Source organism: Tripterygium wilfordii, chromosome 12 (assembly GCF_013401445.1).
Source record: "Tripterygium wilfordii isolate XIE 37 chromosome 12, ASM1340144v1, whole genome shotgun sequence".
NCBI classification, from domain to species: Eukaryota; Viridiplantae; Streptophyta; class Magnoliopsida; order Celastrales; family Celastraceae; genus Tripterygium; species Tripterygium wilfordii.
In genome coordinates, this window is record NC_052243.1 from 5,040,531 (window position 1) to 5,060,142 (window position 19,612).

Below are 19,612 nucleotides of genomic sequence, written 5' to 3' on the forward strand. Positions count from 1 at the left end.
TTAATTAATGAAGAAAAGTGACACTAGTTTTGGGACAACCCAAAATAGAAAAGACAACCAAAATGGGATGGCGGGAGTAGTATTCTATGAACTTAGACTCGGGTATGAGTGTTGGATACGGGTACGTGACCTTAATATGTGTTAGGATTATTATATAAAAATATCAGTGGCATGTTACGTTCATGTAATTTTGTAATGATTTTCTTTTCTTTGTAGAATAAGTGGCTGCTCTGTTCTTTATTTCTTTTGAGAAAATATATTTTCCCTTTTGGATGCATTTCATCTAGAGAATCTTATGTTAGACGTTGCCTAATATTTGAAAGAATAAAATTGTTTCCTTTGCTCATCATCCTGCTCTGTAGTATGAAATGGCAACAACTTAGATTTCTTTTAGTGCGTTGAGTTTTGCCTTTAGAGTCGAAGGTATTGCACCAAAACTGTTGCCAATGGATCAACATTCTTTAAGGAAGACTTGGGTAGGTTTATGTGTAACCTTATTGCTGCCATTTCAAATCTGTTTGATTTGAATTGACAAAATCATTATCTTGTCAAGTTCTATTTTTGTATGGGTTGTCGGCTAAATAATTTCAATTATTTTTGTTTCTGTCGTGTGAATTTATGTGTCATCATCCAGCTTTGCAGAAACAGAAACACTGAGATGCTTGGCTCTCGCAATGAAACAGATGCCCAAGGGTCAACAAACACTCTCCTTTGATGATGAGAAAGACCTTACATTTATTGGATTGGTATGCTCTCTTTCAAAGTAAAATGCTTAATTGATTTCCATACCTGATGCTACCACTTTTTTTTGTGTAGTTGGCTGGTAGTATACAGTTTGCTTACATCCATTACTATGAATATAAAGCTTGATAGTGTCATATGGCACTTAAAAAACTTAATGTTTAATTGTTATTTACTTATTGGAAATATCAATCATGATCACTATGTTTACTAAAAATGTAGATTATTTTGTTTTTTTTATGAATTTCGTAAAAATACTATGCCCTATACTCAGTTAAATATTTTTCATAATAGATCAATTGGTGGTTTTCCATAATAAGTTATTTAAATCGTGATGACTGATGAGCATGTCACAGGTATGGTCACCAAAATATTCTTTCTCTGATGTCAGAGGAGGACTGCATTAATATGCCCTCTTTAAATCTTTCATCGGTGATAGGCTTGTGCACTGAGTTTGAGTTTATATAAAATTTCTTCTAGGAATATGTAGCTGACCGTCTCTGTTTGAGACAAAGGTTTGATGATGATGATGATCTGATATTTAATCTTTTTTACTTCCAAAAAATTTTCCATGTTGGGTACATATAAATATATAATATAACCTTACTTTCCGATTAATAGTGAATATCAATAGCTCACTCCTCTGGACGTAGGCAAATTGCCGAATCACATAAATCTGTGCGTTTTCGTTTTCTCTTTGCTTTCTGTTTAATTATTGTTGCATGTTTACAAATCAAAACATCCCAATCATATTTTAAATAAATTTGTCACTTAGTAAAATTGTGTGTTCTATCTTTAAATAACATCTAAAACTTACATAGTTTGGTTTAAACAAAGACTTGACAAAGAATGTCCTTTAAGTTGTATGCATTTTTGTTCTGTAAGATGTTTATGTGAGAACAAAAGCTTTTCAGGTTGATTTCAAGTCTCACTGTAGACGAGGTTAATATGCTGAATGCACCCCTATCTGGGTAAAAAAAGTAAGGTGCATTTGATCTTAGAAAATGTACCATTTTTCTAATTACAACGTTCTTATACAAGTAAAACAATACTTGAAAAAGTACTTGTGGTAGAACCGTGAGCAGATTAAGATGGCGGGCGGTTTGGCTAGGATGCCCACACATCATATCCGCTCATTGTGCAAGACACAACCTATCTAGCGAAATTCCGATTCCCACATGTGGGCACTCGACAAGGGCATCTTTGCCGAGCACCCAAATATTTTAGGAACATGCTTGTTAGGAGCTTGTCAAGGCGTCATAATGGAACTCACTGACAAGACTTCATTGAACTCCTAACAAACTCATGAATCTCAGTCATATAAAAAAAAAGGAATTGAGCTTGGACATTATGTTGAAAGCTCAATTCGAGCTTGAGTTCCAGTGGAGATTGAGTTATGCTTGATGAACAAGCTTGAATAGAGTGAAATGAACTTGACTTGTTCACATCTGTAATTGGATGTTGTTTATGGATTTTCTCTCTTTGGACTCTCTAGGTTGGGGTTTTTGTTTAAGAGTTGTGCTTAAGTGAAAATGAAAATACGGAGCTAGGAAGCACGGACACTTCTAAAACGGCGACGTGTCCGTCACAGACACCGACACTGCTCGGACACGCCTCCGACACGTGTCCAAGCCATGTCTTATTTTTCTTTATTTTTTAATAGGAGGACACGGGTTGGACACTTTCGGGGACACGAGTTAGACGTTGGTTTTGCAAAGGTTGACTTGAGAGCTCTGACAAATACTGTAAAAGCTAAAAAGAAACTACTGCTATTTAATAATAGTCTGTAACTTCTAGACTTCCAGTTAACCTATGAGCTAGACTTGTCACATTAAAATATCTCTCCCCTAGCTTTCTATATCACATCACATTAGTATTGCAATCTCTCTCCTAGCTGTGTATCCTCACGTACTAAATGTTGGTTTTCAGGATTTGTATTAATGGTGGGCTCCCATTCTACCTAAATCAAGCCCAACCCATTGCCTTACATAACCAAATCAGTCTCCAAATATGTATCAGCATCAGGATATGTATATATTAATTTCTTATATATGAACTATGTATATTAAATATATATTTTATGTATATTTATGTATGCTTGTCCTTGCCGTGTCCGTGTCGTGAAAATTTTAAAATTGCCGTGCCGGAGTGTCCATGTAGTGTCCTGTGTCCGTGTCTGTGCTTCTTAGATACGGAGAATACTGAACTATAGTTAGCAATTAGCGTAACCACTGATATTGGTGATAGTGATTAACTTCTTTGTGATTGGGGTTTTATTTTTTGATCTAGCCTGAATGTACCCTGGGATGAACTTGTGATCTTGAACTTCAGTTGTCTATTTTCTTATGCTCACTAACTGCCGATGGTGGACTTGACTAACTGCCGATGGTGGACTTTTCAAGTTCATTCTTTTTCTTTTTTTTCATGATACGGAAAAATTTAATGGAAGCAAAATCGTTGCAAAGAAAAGGCTGCTTAATCTGATTCCTCTTATAACTAGAGCTCTTTTGAACAAAGAAATAGCTGTCTTCTTTTTTTTTTTTTCTATTTTTTCTTCATGACAGTCTTCTTTGTATTGTTCTCTGGATGAAGGAAAATCAATTTTATAATACACTTCCTGCAAGAGTTGAGTCTATTATTTTTTATCTTCTTTCCTACATAACTTTCCTTTTGATGTATCATTTTTTTTTTCTTTTTTATGAAAAAAAAAGGTTGGAATGCTTGATCCGCCGAGAGAGGAAGTGAGAAATGCAATGCTTTCATGCATGACTGCTGGTATTCGTGTTATAATTGTCACTGGCGATAACAAGGTGATTTGTCATAGTATGCTGATTTGTATGATTGGTTGTTTCTTTTGGGTATCCATCATTTCTGCAATTGTTTTTCTAATCGTATATCCAATTTCAGTCCACAGCTGAGTCACTTTTTCGGAAGATAGGTGCTTTTGATTACATAGAAGATTTTTCTGGGCGTTCCTACACTGCCTCCGAGTTTGAGGAGCTTCCTGCCTTGCAGAAAACACTAGCATTGCAACGAATGGTTCTCTTTGCCCGGTATGTTTGTTGTCATTGTGGTGCTTTATCAATTTTCCTGAGGAGATTTAGAATATAATCTTCTCTCGTCAAGAAATTAGTGGTATTGCTTGATATACATAGTTTCTCTATTTTGGTAGGGTTGAACCAGCTCATAAGAGGATGCTGGTTGATGCCTTACAGCACCAGAATGAAGTGGTAATTCTCTTACGTTTTTATATCATGAATGCTTACCTTAATTTTTTTGAATTATTATATGTCTGCATATACTTTGTCTTTCAGTGGATTTTCTACCTGTTGTCCTTTCCTGAGTTCTTTGATTCGTATGTTGGTTTATCTGAGTGGACAAGCCTGTTGGATAACACTATTGTAACATGTAGGAAGAGGTCCAATGGTCTGATATGTAAATATGTTGTAGAAACTACACCACAAAAAGGTTGCGTCAAGGTAATATCTAGCAGCATCCATGTTCACCAATATGAAATGGTTAGGTGGAATCTAAAAGAGAATGTTTGTTAATAAATTTTTAATTTACAGAAGTTTAGGATATAAGCTGGGATGTCTTGCAGTTGATTGATTTCTTTTTCTTTTAATTTAATTTCAGTGTCCAGTAGAAATTTGGAATTTTCAGATTTCTTGAACCAATTATTGTAGTCCACGAGTCCTTTCTTTTGCTTTAGTTGGTTTAGTAGATTGAATTATGATTCATAACCTTTTCTTTTACAAAGTATTATCATTATGGTTACCTTTCTGAGAATCTTGAATAGTTAATTCGACTAAGATCTAGAGAACCAGAACTCGGTATATGGATACGGATCTTATCAACTATGAAATAGAGGAAGATAATAGTAAAGAATTTGTATTCCCATGAGGTTGACGGCTTGTCCTCTTGCAGATTGCTGCCGAGAAGCACAGGTTTTTTGTCGTATGTTTTCATCTTTGTTCTTTCTTCTTATTCTAATTTCCAACACTTAATGTTCAAATGCAAATATAATATCCATTACTCTATTAGTTCACATAATCCTTAATAATTCAAACCACCGCAATCCATCAAATTATTGAGAACTTGGAGCCCCGATTTCAAATGCTGTTCTGCAACTAAACCGCTGAATTCCAGCTGTCTTACTGCCAAAAGATTTTAATCAGTTTAGTCCTGTATCACACATTAAAACACTGCTATCCTTTCCCACTCAATTAAGCTATAAATCCTTACAAATGCGGCCCTGCTTTAGCCTTCCCCACGGAATTAGAAACAGGAGTATGCTCATAAAACAAGAAGGATAGATCGACTCTGTAAGGGGTGTCTATTATCTTTCATTATCTATCGAATGAAAATTTCATGGCTGTTATGTGACTAGTGTTTCTAGTTTCCTGATTTTCTTATTTCAATTTTGTTCATTACATTACATATCAAGAACGTATCATAATCATTTGATTCCATTCTGTCCCAATTTGCTATGAAAATCACCTTGCCCTGTTACCTAGGTGATATTGGCATAGCCACAACAAACCTTTATATGTCCAAAATAAGGTGGGCTGATCCCCACTCATACTTCACTAGTTTTAAATATAACAATGCAGAAATGTAGTTCTGAAATAAAAATCATCATAAAGTGGATAGGAAATGCAAACAGTTTTGGTGCTTTTAATGAACACATCTTGCATATAAAATTTTAACCACGTGTTTATCTAGAATAAAGAATATCGTGATGGATCTGGTGAACCGGAGGATGTCATGAAAGTTTATTTGTGTTTGCACTTTATGCTCCAAACTAGACGTGAGGAGTGTTTTAATTTAATTTAAGGCATCACATTGAAGGAGACATGTGGTCCATAAGTTATGAAAAGGTCAATGGTTGCTTACAACTTACCAAAACATTTGAAAACTCCCGCCAGTCCTCTTTTCATTTTCTGGATTCTAAAAAGAAATACTTTTGACCCTAGATAGAGATCATTACTGAAGAGGCAAGAAAGTATCAATTTCCTTTGTTAGCTTTTACTGCCTTTGTGGTTCTAAATCTCTCCTCACTTTTCCATCATTTTAGATTAGAGTACTAGCTTTCTAGTGGAGCTTCCAAAAAGCTTCAGATTTGATTTAGTTTGCTGCATACGATTTAACATCGTGGTATAACTTACTGATAGGGGCTTGTAATATGAGATGGAAAAGGAACCAAATATGAAAGAAGAGATAAATATTGGCAGCAAATTGTGCAAGAATCTTAAACACAATCACAACCAATAACCAGTCCGTTAGGAGAGGACAAAGCTCCAATAGATAATATTAACAATGATGTGATAATCTCCTAAACAAAGCCTATAGTTATTTATACTAAATAGACAGAAACAAACTCCTAGAAAGCAGGAAACAGTTGATGAAAGTGGAAGTGGAACTGCTGCAGTTAATGAAATGGCTTGAGTGGAACTGCTGTCATCGTGGGATGATTATGGAGGGACTTGGTCATTTAAAAACTGATCTCCATTTTCAACACGTTTTCTCCACCTTTTTCGTGAATAAGTACGCAAAGGCGGTTCTCACTTACCTTATGCATCTACTCAATCAGGCAAGAATATGAATACTGGCTCATTTAAACAAGATGTCTGTTGCTGATTAAGAAAGTATGGGCAAGGTCAAGATGTCTTTCAGTTGTATTTCTTTGTTTCTATTTGCAAATGTGCATATGCATCTGTTTTCACATATTTTATAACATCTTATATTTTGCTTAATACATGTGACCTAGTGATAAAATTGCAGGGTCCAACCTAGAGGTCCTAGGTTCAATTTCTGGAAACAGCCTTTCCACATGTTATGTACATCTTGCCTATCCCCATCCCCGTCCATTGTTGGAACCTTGTCTTGTGCACAGCTGTTGTTTACCTTTACTTATATTTGTCTTTGTATCCTTGCTCTCGCTTTCTCATGGCATCGCGTTTTTGTGACAACAATCTGTCAGGTTGCAATGACTGGTGATGGTGTCAATGATGCACCTGCCTTAAAAAAAGCAGATATAGGAATTGCCATGGGATCTGGAACAGCAGTTGCAAAGGTGTTGTCAGATAGCTCCCTTCTCATAGAGCATGATGTCTTTAGTTTTCTTGTGCATGTTTTGATTGCCTTGTAGAATTAGCAGGTTTTTGATACAACTGGCATCAACTATATCATATTTAGTTGCTATGTAGCACGGATACGGACACGGGACACGGATACGACACGATACGGATACGCGGATACGTGATTTTTCAAAAAAGTAGGATACGGATACGTTAGGGACACGTTGAATAAATAAATAAATATATATATATATGTGTGTGTGTATATATATAACAATACTGTTAAACATAATTAGGTTCAGGCGTTCAGCCCAAGTCAGACCTGTTCAACCCTTCCAAGAAAGGCCCAGCCCCACACTGTGAAAAAAAATAAAAAACAATGAGTGAAAAGAGAGACAATGCTCTAGAGCGTAGATCTCCAGACCGAAGATACTACATTCTCCTCCTTCTATCAAAACGGTATGTTCTGATCAAGTAAATAGAATCAAAGTTCTTCTCCCTTCACTTGTTCTTCTACCTCCAGCTTCTTCTTTTCTCACTCTATTTCTGATCTCTACTAAAAGTTCTTCCCTTTTTTTTCGAAAATAGGCAAAAGCTTACCTTTAATGGGTTGATCAATCTTTGTATATCAAATCATCCTTGTTCTGTGGTCGTCGATCTCTGTAGAACAACAATCCTTGGTCGTCTTTGTGATTGTCGATCTCTGTGGTTGTTGATCTCTATGGTCGACGATCTCTGTGATCGTCGTCTTTGGTTTTGCTTAATGTCGATGTCGAAGAGAGTTTCAAAACGATAGAAGGGGCAAATCGAGGTCAAATCGAAGTCGAACGAAGCAAGAGACTCAAATCGAGGCCTTACCAGAGGAAGCCGATGTCGATGTCGCAGCAAGAAGTCGATGGCACAATATATAAAAAAAAAAAATTGTGAATAAAAAATACGTCTTGCAGACGTATGTTAAACGTATTTTGACGTATCCGTATCCGATAAGTATCGGATACATATACTGCGACCTCACAGCCGTATCCATGCTTTCTAGTTTAGTTGTTAAGGAATAAGTAGCATTATCATATATATGCTTGTGCTTATGCCGTTTCCTCTTTCTCTGTCTCCCTCTGATATATATTTTTTTATATACCAGAAAAATGTACTTCTTTGATTGTTTGGAGACTTGTGTTGTCATGGAAAATTAATTTATTTAAATATATATCATCAAACAACATTTTTTTATAGTAGTTCTATATTTTACTCAACTCTAGCAAACTTGTAATGCTATTCGAAGTCCCTGCCACTCATTTACCATAATGGTCTTCATTTTCTATTTTGATTTTTTCTTATGTGTAATAGCTTCTGATGATCCTAAAGTGCTGATTCTTCGTATTCTTTGGAGATCTTATCATGAATAAGAAGTTAAATCTTGCAATACATTGTGTACTTATTGTTAACAGATAACTTGTCATGATTTCTATATTCTTCTTGCACATCTTATGGTCATGCAGAAGACTACAGGATCATAATGCACACAATTAAACGTCTGATTATGATTTATCTGTTCTAAATCTGTCCATCTTTTTGTTTTTTTTCATGTGTTATGCTAATTAATGTATATGCAAAAACTAACTTACCAACAAAAAAGTATATGCAAAAACTCATTATAATCGCCCAGGTTCTAACATTTTCTAATATGATTGTATCTCTTGGATTAGATAATGAAAGTTCACTTTTCTAACTATTTTTTTCTCTTGAAATACCAGAGTGCTTCAGATATGGTTTTGGCTGATGATAACTTTGCTTCAATCGTTGCGGTATATTAATATTTCTCAATCTTTATCAGCAGCAGTTTCTATTGCCTCTTGACTTATTTTTTCGCATTTCTGTATGGTTCTTTAGTTAATAATGCATTTATATGCCACATTCACATTTATATGATGTTTGCATGCACTTTTCATGTGGTTGGAGGTTATTGTCATCCCTTATTTATCGTTACTCCCAGTTGAGCAAATGCTTCCCTCCTTTCCTCCTTTTAGGCTTTTACATGAAAAGTGGTAGTTTTCAAGTGATCTCCTTACAAAAGACAAAGGAACCCCTTCATTTATCCCTCAATTGTTTCGCTACCCATTCCCTGCTTCGACCGAGATCAAACCAAGTACTCAATTCAGTTAGGAAAATCAAATAGTTTTCCCTCACCAGTAAAAATTAAAAAATTGTCTTTTATTGATTCTGTGGTATCTGTTGTTTGAGAAGAAGCAAGAGTTGAGAGGAAAGAAGAGAGTTTTGAGAGGAGAAAACCATCTTATTTATAGCTTTTTTACTCTAGGTCATCTGAACACAACATAATAAGCTAACATGGGCCCAAGCCCGACAACCCACACACTAACAATATCATATCTTTTGATTTTGGAGGGAAATAGACTGAAGGAAGAGCAAAAGATTAATATATACAGACATTATTTTTCTTCTCATACAAGACTGGTTTTGTTTAGTTGGGGATGGAATATATATTGGTGGGAACATAAATTTGAAGTGTTGTTGGATGGATGAATGTAATGATATCTCTACTGGCTTTAACAAGTCAACGGAGTTGATTACTTGTAGACAGTTGTGAGGATGGGTCTAACTTTCTTTTTAGTATGGTCATTGAAAGTTAGTGCAAGCGGCTGTATGAATTGTAGAGTTTTAAAGTCACTGGGTCCAGTAAGAGATGCTGGTTTTATAACTGATTTATTATTTATCAATATTTATGAGAGGAGAATTGATTGAAGGTGTTCTTTTGTCAGTAGAATCTGGGGTAAGGGACAATGCTAACTTCCCTAGAGAGTGTGTATATGTTTTCTTCTGTTTCGCTATCAATCCATCTCGTGCAGCCATACATGTCATGAGTATGAACTTATAATATGGATTTAACTCCATTTAAATTGCAGTACCTTCTTTTCTATGCCATTAAGAAACTTCTAAAAGAATTTAAATTTTTACAGGCTGTCGCAGAGGGGAGGGCAATTTACAATAACACCAAGCAGTTCATAAGATACATGATATCTTCAAATATTGGTGAAGTTGTTTGCATCTTTGTGGCTGTTGTACTTGGAATCCCTGATACCCTTGCTCCTGTGAGTTCATTTATCATTTGGAATCTTACACCATGAAATCCTTGTGTTTTTTTGGTTGGGGGTTACTATTTCCAACGCATGTGATGTGTACTTCATGGCTTACAGGTCCAGCTACTCTGGGTCAATTTGGTTACAGATGGTTTGCCTGCTACTGCTATTGGCTTTAATAAGCAAGACTCTGATGTGATGAGGACCAAACCTCGTAAGGTACTACTATAAATCTATAATGATTGAAATGAGCTCGCTCTCTGAGTAGTAGCTCGATAAATGGACTTAAGCAGATGTTACATTGGCGGAGCTTGACTGCAAACATGTATATAATTATGTCAAGGATATGGATGGAATAAATATGAATTTATTTTTACATATTTTTGTTTAGCCTGTTGTAGTGTTTTTTCTTGCACCTTCTTGGTGCTTAATAAAATTTCTTTCCATTCAAAAAAAAATCCTAGTTTTTATTTGCATATCCCTAATGTTTCAGTCCTCTTGGAATTTATTCATGTTTGCAATTCTACTTTTGTTTCTTGTTTCTTACTTTTTCTTTACAGTGTATAAAGGACTTTTATCTCATGTTGTATTTCATTGTATAGGCAAGTGAAGCGGTTGTCACTGGGTGGTTGTTCTTTCGTTATTTGGTAATTGGAGGTAACTATCAATGCCACTATGTGATTGCAAATGCATCTATTCAATTAACTGCTTTTCGTATTCAATATATTAAGATTAGTTACTTTGCCGTTCAATCCAATAAGTTAACTTGTTGGGTTGGGACATTTCACATCATTTATAGATATTTGAACTCAATGTATGTTTCTAAATTGCATTACAAATGGAAATACCTTGTTGCTTCAAATGTTGGAGTCGTCTCTTCTGACAAACCACTTCTTGTTCCCTGCTAATCAAGTGGATTATGTTTATTGTCCCGAATTTCTGTCTCATTTCAATTAATGGTTGAGTTAAATAGCTATAGTTGGTTTGACCTGCAGATCAGCTTCATTTCTTAAACACGTTGCTGCCCTAGGGGTGGACCCAAAGTCGTAAGTGTCGGGGGGAAACTTATAAAAGAAATAAGTAGGTAAACAACACCCGTGCATGGGCGGGGTCGGGGGTAGACAAGATGTAAGCAAACCTTACCCCCACATAATGTATGGAGAGGTGGTTTTTAGGAATTGAACATATGACCTCTAGGTTGCATCTCTACAACTCTTACCACTGGGTCACATGTTCACTTGTTATAAAAGCAATAAATAATTAATAAAAAATAAATATATAGAAAATATTGATATTGATTTATGCCAACAATAAACTAAACAGTAACTACAATTTATTTCACAGTTCCACCAACTTTTCATATTCTAGTAATACCAACAATCGATGTTTAATGGAATGGTACAACTAGGGAACTGGCCCCCTTTTGAAAAATGAACCATAACACTCCTTAATTAGCTTAAAAAGTGAGACATACTTCAAAGTATTATAAGCCGTTCTTGTTAGCAGCTCAAATATTCAGAAGCAATAGGAATTTGTGGTGATTATAAATTACAAGCAACAAGAGTGACTGGTATTCATGAGCACAAATGTGTGCTTTTGGATGGAGTAAAGAATATCGATTATCCTTATATTGAGAAAGACCGAGGGTGAGGAGTTTAAGTCGCGGTCTCCATTTGGTTATTAGGATGTGTGACTTAGTTGCTTCCTGACTGAGTAGATAGAGGGTTGGTTTGAAGTCAAAGAGGATAAACGAACAATGTAGAGACCGAGGGAGAGGGGTATTGACTGCAGTTTCGCTAGTAGTACAGCCAATTTCAATTTGGCAGAACTAATATAAACTCTCAAATATTTGAGGAAATATTTGAGGGTTATTGGTTAGGTTAGGTTGCTACTTCTATAACTCAACGGTGGAAGATAGGGAACTTGCAAATGGGGGCAGATGTGTACATCCCTCTATACTGGTCATCATCATCATGATCATCAAAGTCTTTATCCCAAAAGTTTTGGGTCATCTACATGAGTTTAAACATCAATGGGAACGTCCCTCTATACTGATAAGAACTTTTTTCTTTCTGAGTGCCAGCTGACCCCAGTGAGCATAAGATAGGTTCGCCCCTGGTTCCCCTTTCAATTCTGCCATGTTGGATTTTATTTTTAAACAACTGTAAATGCATGTGTAAGTGGTTTATACTTCCATTCTCTGTAAAGTTGTGTTGTAATGTTGGCAATTTGATAAAATATAACACTATCATGGGTGCTGTTTTTCAGGGTTATAACTTTTGCCATTCATACGGATGTACAGTGTGAGAGTTTAGGGTAGTTGACAACTTGTCACTTCACACCCACTCACAAAAGAATGAAAAAGAAACAAGATATTAAGAAAGAAAGATATTTGATCTATTTGTACATCTTCTAAAATGATTATGTTGTAGGGAAGTAACTCTTGATCTTGTCGATGCAGCCTATGTTGGCCTTGCCACTGTTGCGGGCTTTATTTGGTGGTTTGTTTACTCTGAGAGCGGTCCAAAACTACCATACAGCGAATTGGTATGATTATATTTGTGAAGCGTTTCATACATAATCGTTTTAGATATCTAAATGCATATCCAAAACCACCATGCAGTGAATTGGTATGATTATATTATGAGGCGTTTACTACACACACATTTTAGATATCTAAATGCATAGAAGTGCATATGGATGATTGCTTCTTGGTTCATGGGCTGGCTCTACCACATAACCCCTGATTAGATTTAGAGGGTGAAGGTGAGATTTGTTGCTGGTCTCCACACAAGGCCTAGGGGAACCTTACTGGTGTAGTTCTAATTTATACTGGTTTCCGAATAGAATTTGAATAGTTTTGTTGAGTGATGTCTTGATAATTTATTCTGATGGAGGTTAGTAGAAAATTGAAGATTGGTTTATATATGATCTGCATTTGGTGCTTGAATAAATTTTTTCTATTCAAAAAAAAAAATAAAAAATATTTAACCTTTTAGGGACTTTTGCAAAATGTTGCTAGCACATGTGACATGAGATATAATGTAGAAGGCATGGGTATACTAGTTAAGGCAATTTCTTGTTAGATGATGACATTAATATTTCACATTGATAGCTTGGTTAAATTTGCTGCTTCTTTTGAGTTGCTATCTGGTTAGTTGTTCTGCATGAATTGGGAGCATGTAAAATTAAAATGTTTTTAGGCATAACCTTACTGGTGTAGTTCTAATTTATACTGGTTTCTGACTAGAATTTGAATAGTTTTGTTGAGTGATGTCTTGATAATTTTTTCTGATGGAGGCTAGTAGAAAATTGAAGATTGGTTTATAACTTTATATATGATCTGCATTTGATTAACATAAGTATGAATTATTCAAAATAGAAATTTAACTTTTTATTTGGTAACGAATGACAAATTTTGCTCGTGTTAATAGTCTCAACTTGCATATTCCAAAAAATCCACTTCAGAACTTTTATTGGTTAATTTCAGATGAGTTTTGACACCTGTTCAACAAGGGAGACAACTTACCCTTGCAGTGTATTTGATGATCGGCATCCGTCAACAGTGTCCATGACGGTGCTTGTTGTTGTTGAGATGTTTAATGCTCTTAATAACCTCAGTGAAAATCGATCTCTACTGTAAGTGTTTACTCTTCATTCCAATTGTTTCTGTCCATGTCTGCTTCTCCGAATTTGGAAAAATGTTACTTAAAGCTATTTACAGAGGATTTTTTTTTTTGTGTTCAGCACTATATTGTATTTGTCAGAGCATCTGAAAAAATTGTCTGCATTGAGCATTCCAACTTTTAGATTTTTCTCTGTTGATTTGAAATCATAATTATTATCTTCATGGGCTTTACCTTGAGGTATTATTGTAGCATCACTTGTCTGCAACCAGGATCTCAGATGCCCTTTTGTATTATTGTTTTTTCTGGTTATAATATGCTGCTGCTTATAAAAAAAAACTAATAAATTAAATGATTGTTGCATCACTTCCACCAGTCATTTTCAATGTGATGTCAAAAACTTGCCAGATTATATTTTACTGATTGCCTTAGGAGGTGTATACTTGGTGATTAATCCAACATTATAACGGTCTTAAATTAAGAGAAAGATTTAATGTCTCTGCATTGCACCAATAGGTTTTCTGTCTGTTATTGCTGTTTTTTCCAACGAAAAAAGAGCTGCAATTACTACTAATTGATTGATCCATGGTTATTTTATTTACAGGAGCATCCCTCCTTGGAGTAATTTATGGCTTGTTGCTTCGATCATCCTGACAATGCTGTTTCACATACTCATACTATATGTGCATCCACTATCTGTTCTTTTCTCTGTAAGTCCCTGATCCCACATCTGATACATGACGAATTTCTTGTTAACTTCTCCTCCATTAATCAGTATGGTGATGCCCATTTGCAGGTGACTCCTTTATCTTGGGCCGAGTGGACTACCGTCTTGTATCTTTCATTTCCTGTACGTGGTGTATTTAATTCCTCAATTTTAAATTCAACCGGCACTCTGGATTTCTGGCTGATTAACTTGTTAGCAAACATTTCCATGCCATTATTTGTCTTTGTAACATATATCTAAAGGATGCCAATTCATAATTGTGATAGTAATCTGAGAAAATGTTGGAATACTAGGGTGCCTTTTCATTCTCGAAGGGAAAAAAGACTGGTTATCCTTTATAGCACATATTAGGTAGGCATTTTTTGATCCTTGGCCTTCCCCAATTTCTGGGCTTTGGGCTTATGTAGCCCATGGCTTTTCGTGATGGATTTCAGTTGGGATAGGAAATGGGATTTTTTTTAAATGTTTTGTATCTTCTGAAAAGGTATATTTATTTGCAAGTGTTGTTATGGTCTTTCTTGAATTGATGTGAGTTAGATTAAGCAAGAAAGAAAATAATTTTCTTGCCTTGACATGGTCAGGATTCCAAATTGACTTTTGCTGTCTGTTGGACTGTTATGTTCGAAATTTTTTTTTCATTTAACACATGTTGCTTTCATCTTGTGATAATCAAAAATGAAGATCTTGTAGGCATTATTTTTGCTGTCTAATTGTATTATTTCTGATGCTTTTATATGTAAAGGATATTTTCCTTGTCCTTTTGAGATTGATGGGGACATGATTGGTAATCGTTGCTTACATTTTCCCTGCCTAAATTCTTGGTTGTGTTTCTATCTATGAATACAATAATACTTTCTTCTGCTGTAGGTAATAATCATCGATGAAGTGCTGAAGTTCTTTTCGAGAAATTCTATCGGTAAATCATTTTTACTCATAGGACCTTATTTTCTTCTCAATCTGATGCTGATACATCATTTTCCCTCTTCGATATATTTAAAGTTAAAAAGGGCTGGTTGTGAAATGAATTGTTTGTTTACTTACATTCTTCTATATCCCCTAATGTATCTTTTAAAGACATCTTGAACTATGATGCATCAATGGGTTAGTTCCTGAAATAAGTAGATTTCATGTACATGAAGAGAATGTGATTTGTCTAATAATGTGAGCTTTGATCAAAGATTGTTATTTGCAAAGCATCTGGTCTCTGTGGCATGCTCTATGCTTATCATCATGCGCTATGAACTTGCATGATTTCTCTGTATGGAATAGATACAGAAAGAATGACAACAGTTCCATATTGATAAACTAATTTTTGACTAAATCCATGTATGTTCCTCAATCTTCGAGTTGCAGGCACAAGGTTCAGTTTCAGATTCAGACGACCTGATTTGCTTCCGAAAAGGGAATTGCACGACAAGTAACAAGAGGAGCCTTTATATGATCTAAATTTTGCACACAAGAGTGAGATCAAATCAAGGTAGATCTTTGCACTATTGTTTATGGGAAGTGAAAGGATATGCATCTTTCACTGTAGTTTGGTGCTGATGGGATGTGAAAGATAAAGTTATGAAAGGTGATGCACTGTACAATTTCTAGGTATTCAGGGCTCTCATTATTCTGAAAGGTGCCATCCATTTCACGTTGTACCAGAAGGCTGTGGATTTCGTCGAGCTGGCTGGGAAATAATGACTCTTTTTTGTGCCTTTTTTTAATACTAACTTTCATTCAAAATTAGTTCTCCCAAAATTGTTTCGTACTCTTCCTGTAAATTATATGTGCTCTAATTTGTATCATTGCATATTTTGCTAGTCTGAAAAGCTCATCGTACTTCTTTCCCCTGAATTTATTCCTGTTGATTTGCTTGAACTTTTTTTTTTTGTTGATATGAATAGTTGGATTTCATAAAAAATTAATAACGCTGGGGAGGACAAAGGAACTTGTCCATCCTTGCTCAGATTACAGGTGACAGTAAAATTAAGAAGACAAGAAGACGCAAAGCAAATGTTTTTTGTAATTTCAAGTTGATTTATTGTCAAAAAGGAACAAATTATAGCTGAACGCTGGAAATTCTCTTGTTATTTCCGACTAAATAACTTTGATAAACAATTTATTTAGCTTTCTTTTCAGTGTACCGATTCTGATGAAAGAGGAATTATTAGAAGAATGTTACTTGTATCTTCTGTTTTCTGAAGAATTCACGTTATTACTGGTCAGATTGAAAACATCTTGATTTTGCATTAAAATGCCCAATGAAGTGGCTGCAGATATATTCTCCTAATATATTGGCGAATACTTGCGAAGAAATACAGATGATAGAGCAGATAGTATGCCCCTCCAATGACGAATGCAGGGATGACTCCAAACTGATTATGATGTGCCCACATCGTATAGAAATGGATTTACTGGTGGAGTCATCGATGGTCCTCTGCATCACATGTCACGAACCCACCTTTTAAACATGGCTAAACACTGGAGGCTTGTGTTCAGGAGCCGTGTGTAGCCCACCTGCGCAGTGCACATGTCCTCCCAAGTCCCAACAGCCAATTGTGGTACTATAATTATGTAGAGGTGTATTGTGGGCCGGCCCATACATATAAATTTGTGGGTTGGGCTGGCCAGCAAAGTTACAATTACAAGGCTCTGTCCGCAAAGTTAGAATTTTGAAAAAAAAAATTTGGAAAATTCTAAAATACCCATAATAGTTAGGGCTGTTACTGGTATGGTAAATTATCCATTGGTATACCATTACCGATCAATTGGTTACCGAAAATAGCAGAAGATTGGTATACCGTTACCAATTGTTCGGTACGGTAAATTTACTGATGATTTCGGTAACGGTAACGGTAAGCAAAGTTCAAAACCGGTAAATTTCCCGATTACCGACATATATATTAAATATATATTAATATTATTTTTAGTTTTAGTTTTATTTAATTATGACCATTAGATTGATCTAATTTAATCTAGACCATTGATTATTTTTAGGGTTATCATTTATATATCACTCGTAGCAATTTCATTAACTTTAAAGCAGCATTTGCTACATAACAAAATGCTTTGTTGGTATTGATTACATGCTTTTATTCTCCATTTTCATTATGGTCTTTTATCTTTATTTATCTTGTTTCTTCGAGCTTTCATGCTATGGAGTTTAAAACACTTCGGATACTAAAAATATTAGAAATTAATGAAATGAAAGATTTTCCGTTATAGATTGTTGGAATAATGTTATGTGAATTCTCCTTTCTTGTTTTCTCCGATTGATAGGTATTTTCTCTTATTCACATGTAGCACAATGATCCTTCTCATTAATCTATCATTTTTATTATTGGTATTGTAGGCAAGATGAAAGTGTTGTAGTTTCATATAATGACTATTATGCACAATGCTACTTGATGCATTTTTTTTCTTTCTCTTTTTTAAATAAGTTTAAGAATTGGTAAATTTACCAATTACCGACTTACCATTACCGATAGATCGGTATACCGACCATCGGTATACCGACTTTTCCGGTAACGGTAACGGTAACATTTTTTGAGTTACCGAAAGAATTGGTATGGTAACGGTATTCCGTGTTTGGTAACGGTAACCGTACCAATAACAGCCCTAATAATAGTAATAATAAACGCCTAATTTTTGGGATATTTATGCAATTTTTTAGAACATGAAAATATTAATTGAAAAAAGACCAAAATACCCATAATGACGACTATAAACGATAGTCTTTTTTTCTACGAGACGCTCCCGACCGTTTCACAAGAGAAAAGATGAGTCTCTTTCTATGAGAGTTTCAATTCTTCTGATCTTAAAGGGCTTTTCGGTTGCGTTCTCCCAGGAGTGGTTCGCTTGGTAGAAATGGAAGGATCTTACAACAAAATGGAGTAAAATATCATTAACAATGGAGGAGGAAGAAGCCATCTGCATCCCAGATCTGGATGCGAATGTTAATAAATTTGTATTAGATTGTAGCATCGTGGGTAAGATTATCATGGATTGGAGTACCAAAGCTATTGTGGCAAAAACAATGGGAAATATCTGGAAAATTTTAGGCTCCCTTTCTTTTATGGAGTTAGGTCAAAATTACTTTCATTATTACTTTCATGGTCCTTTGACCATCATCTTTTTGTGCTTAAGGAGATTGATGCTTCTATATCCATGGGGAAGACGAGGTTTGATTCGGAAGTCTTTTGGATTCAGATCCATAACCTTCCTCAAATGGCGATGACTAAATCTATTGGAAATCAGATAGGCTCATCTCTGGGAGAACTACTAGAGGTTGACGTGAACATACAAGGGTTTGGTTGAGGTCCTTATCTTTGAGTCTGGGTTCATATCCAACTAACGAGCCTGCCGATTAGGGGAAAAATCCTGAAACTACCACATAAGGATTTTATGCTGGGAATACAATTCAAAATTTTGGCCTGATTTTGTTTCAAATGTGGGTGCATCCGCCATCTGCAGGTGGTTGCCCTATTGGATATGATGGTTGTCTTTGTCACGCCCCGACCCACGGAGCGTGAAGAAAAGGATAAGGACAAACGAGCACCTCACGTGCTATATCATAAACCGTTATGATTTCACTAAAAATTTTGGTAGCATTTCTCCATAAATTGGAGAACCCAACCTGAAAACAGATCACACAACAAAGAAAACAACATATAACACCATAAAAAGTCAATCGACCCTCAGGGTCCACAGTCAAGCATAAATCTCATCACCATCACCAAATACACAATAGTCACAGGACACCACTACCAGGCAACCAAACAAAACCATACATCAATCATAGTCATAACCCTAGTACATTAATGTACTCAAACAACTAAAACATGCAACCATCATGCCATACATATATAACCACACACATGTGTAAAATAAACACAAAAGAATAAACAAAAGTCCAGGCCGCCACCGTCACGCACCCTATTGCTGATCCGCAGCCTATGCACTAGATCCTGTCTCACCTGTGAGGAGGAAAAATAGATAGGGTGAGCAAAATGTTCAGTGGGGACAAAATAGAATAGCATAAGTAAAGAATAATAAGGCTAAAGGAGAAACAACGTGTAATCGAAGCAACAAAATGCAATGCAATATAACAAATGCACCTGATCAACCCAACCGAACCTCCATATCCGCCTCCAATGACACCCAAGTCGGAGGATCATATTCTCGTCGTATGATGATAAGCCGACGAGAATCCAACCGCGTAACCTCTCTCTCTAGCATCCAACTAATACCAAGAAACGAACACTGGTCATCCATCAACATCAATCTTAAACCGCTAGAGAGAAGGTTGGCACGTATGTGGTCACAACCACTCACTGCTAGCCTCACAGTGATATCTCA

General features: G+C 35.6%; 1 protein-coding gene across 2 annotated transcripts in view; it reads left to right on the forward strand.

The window, feature by feature from the left end:
• The window catches only part of LOC120010877 (calcium-transporting ATPase 3, endoplasmic reticulum-type), a 33,546-nt gene extending 17,441 nt beyond the window's left edge, over positions 1-16,105 (forward strand). The window contains exons 20-35 of one of the 2 annotated variants that reach the window (XR_005470942.1): positions 635-746; positions 3,453-3,551; positions 3,649-3,794; positions 3,914-3,971; positions 6,725-6,817; positions 8,573-8,623; positions 9,794-9,925; positions 10,031-10,132; positions 10,516-10,570; positions 12,375-12,460; positions 13,404-13,552; positions 14,144-14,249; positions 14,336-14,389; positions 15,134-15,182; positions 15,620-15,743; positions 15,863-16,105. Coding sequence is in view for 1 of the 2 variants with exons in the window: in XM_038861782.1 (XP_038717710.1) it covers positions 635-746; positions 3,453-3,551; positions 3,649-3,794; positions 3,914-3,971; positions 6,725-6,817; positions 8,573-8,623; positions 9,794-9,925; positions 10,031-10,132; positions 10,516-10,570; positions 12,375-12,460; positions 13,404-13,552; positions 14,144-14,249; positions 14,336-14,389; positions 15,134-15,182; positions 15,620-15,687 (1,360 nt within the window). In the remaining variant the exon portion in view is untranslated. Of the gene's footprint in view, positions 1-634; positions 747-3,452; positions 3,552-3,648; positions 3,795-3,913; positions 3,972-6,724; positions 6,818-8,572; positions 8,624-9,793; positions 9,926-10,030; positions 10,133-10,515; positions 10,571-12,374; positions 12,461-13,403; positions 13,553-14,143; positions 14,250-14,335; positions 14,390-15,133; positions 15,183-15,619 lie in introns of both variants that reach the window. The other variant, XM_038861782.1, reaches the window with a different exon arrangement.
• Positions 16,106-19,612: the final 3,507 nt, after the last annotated feature.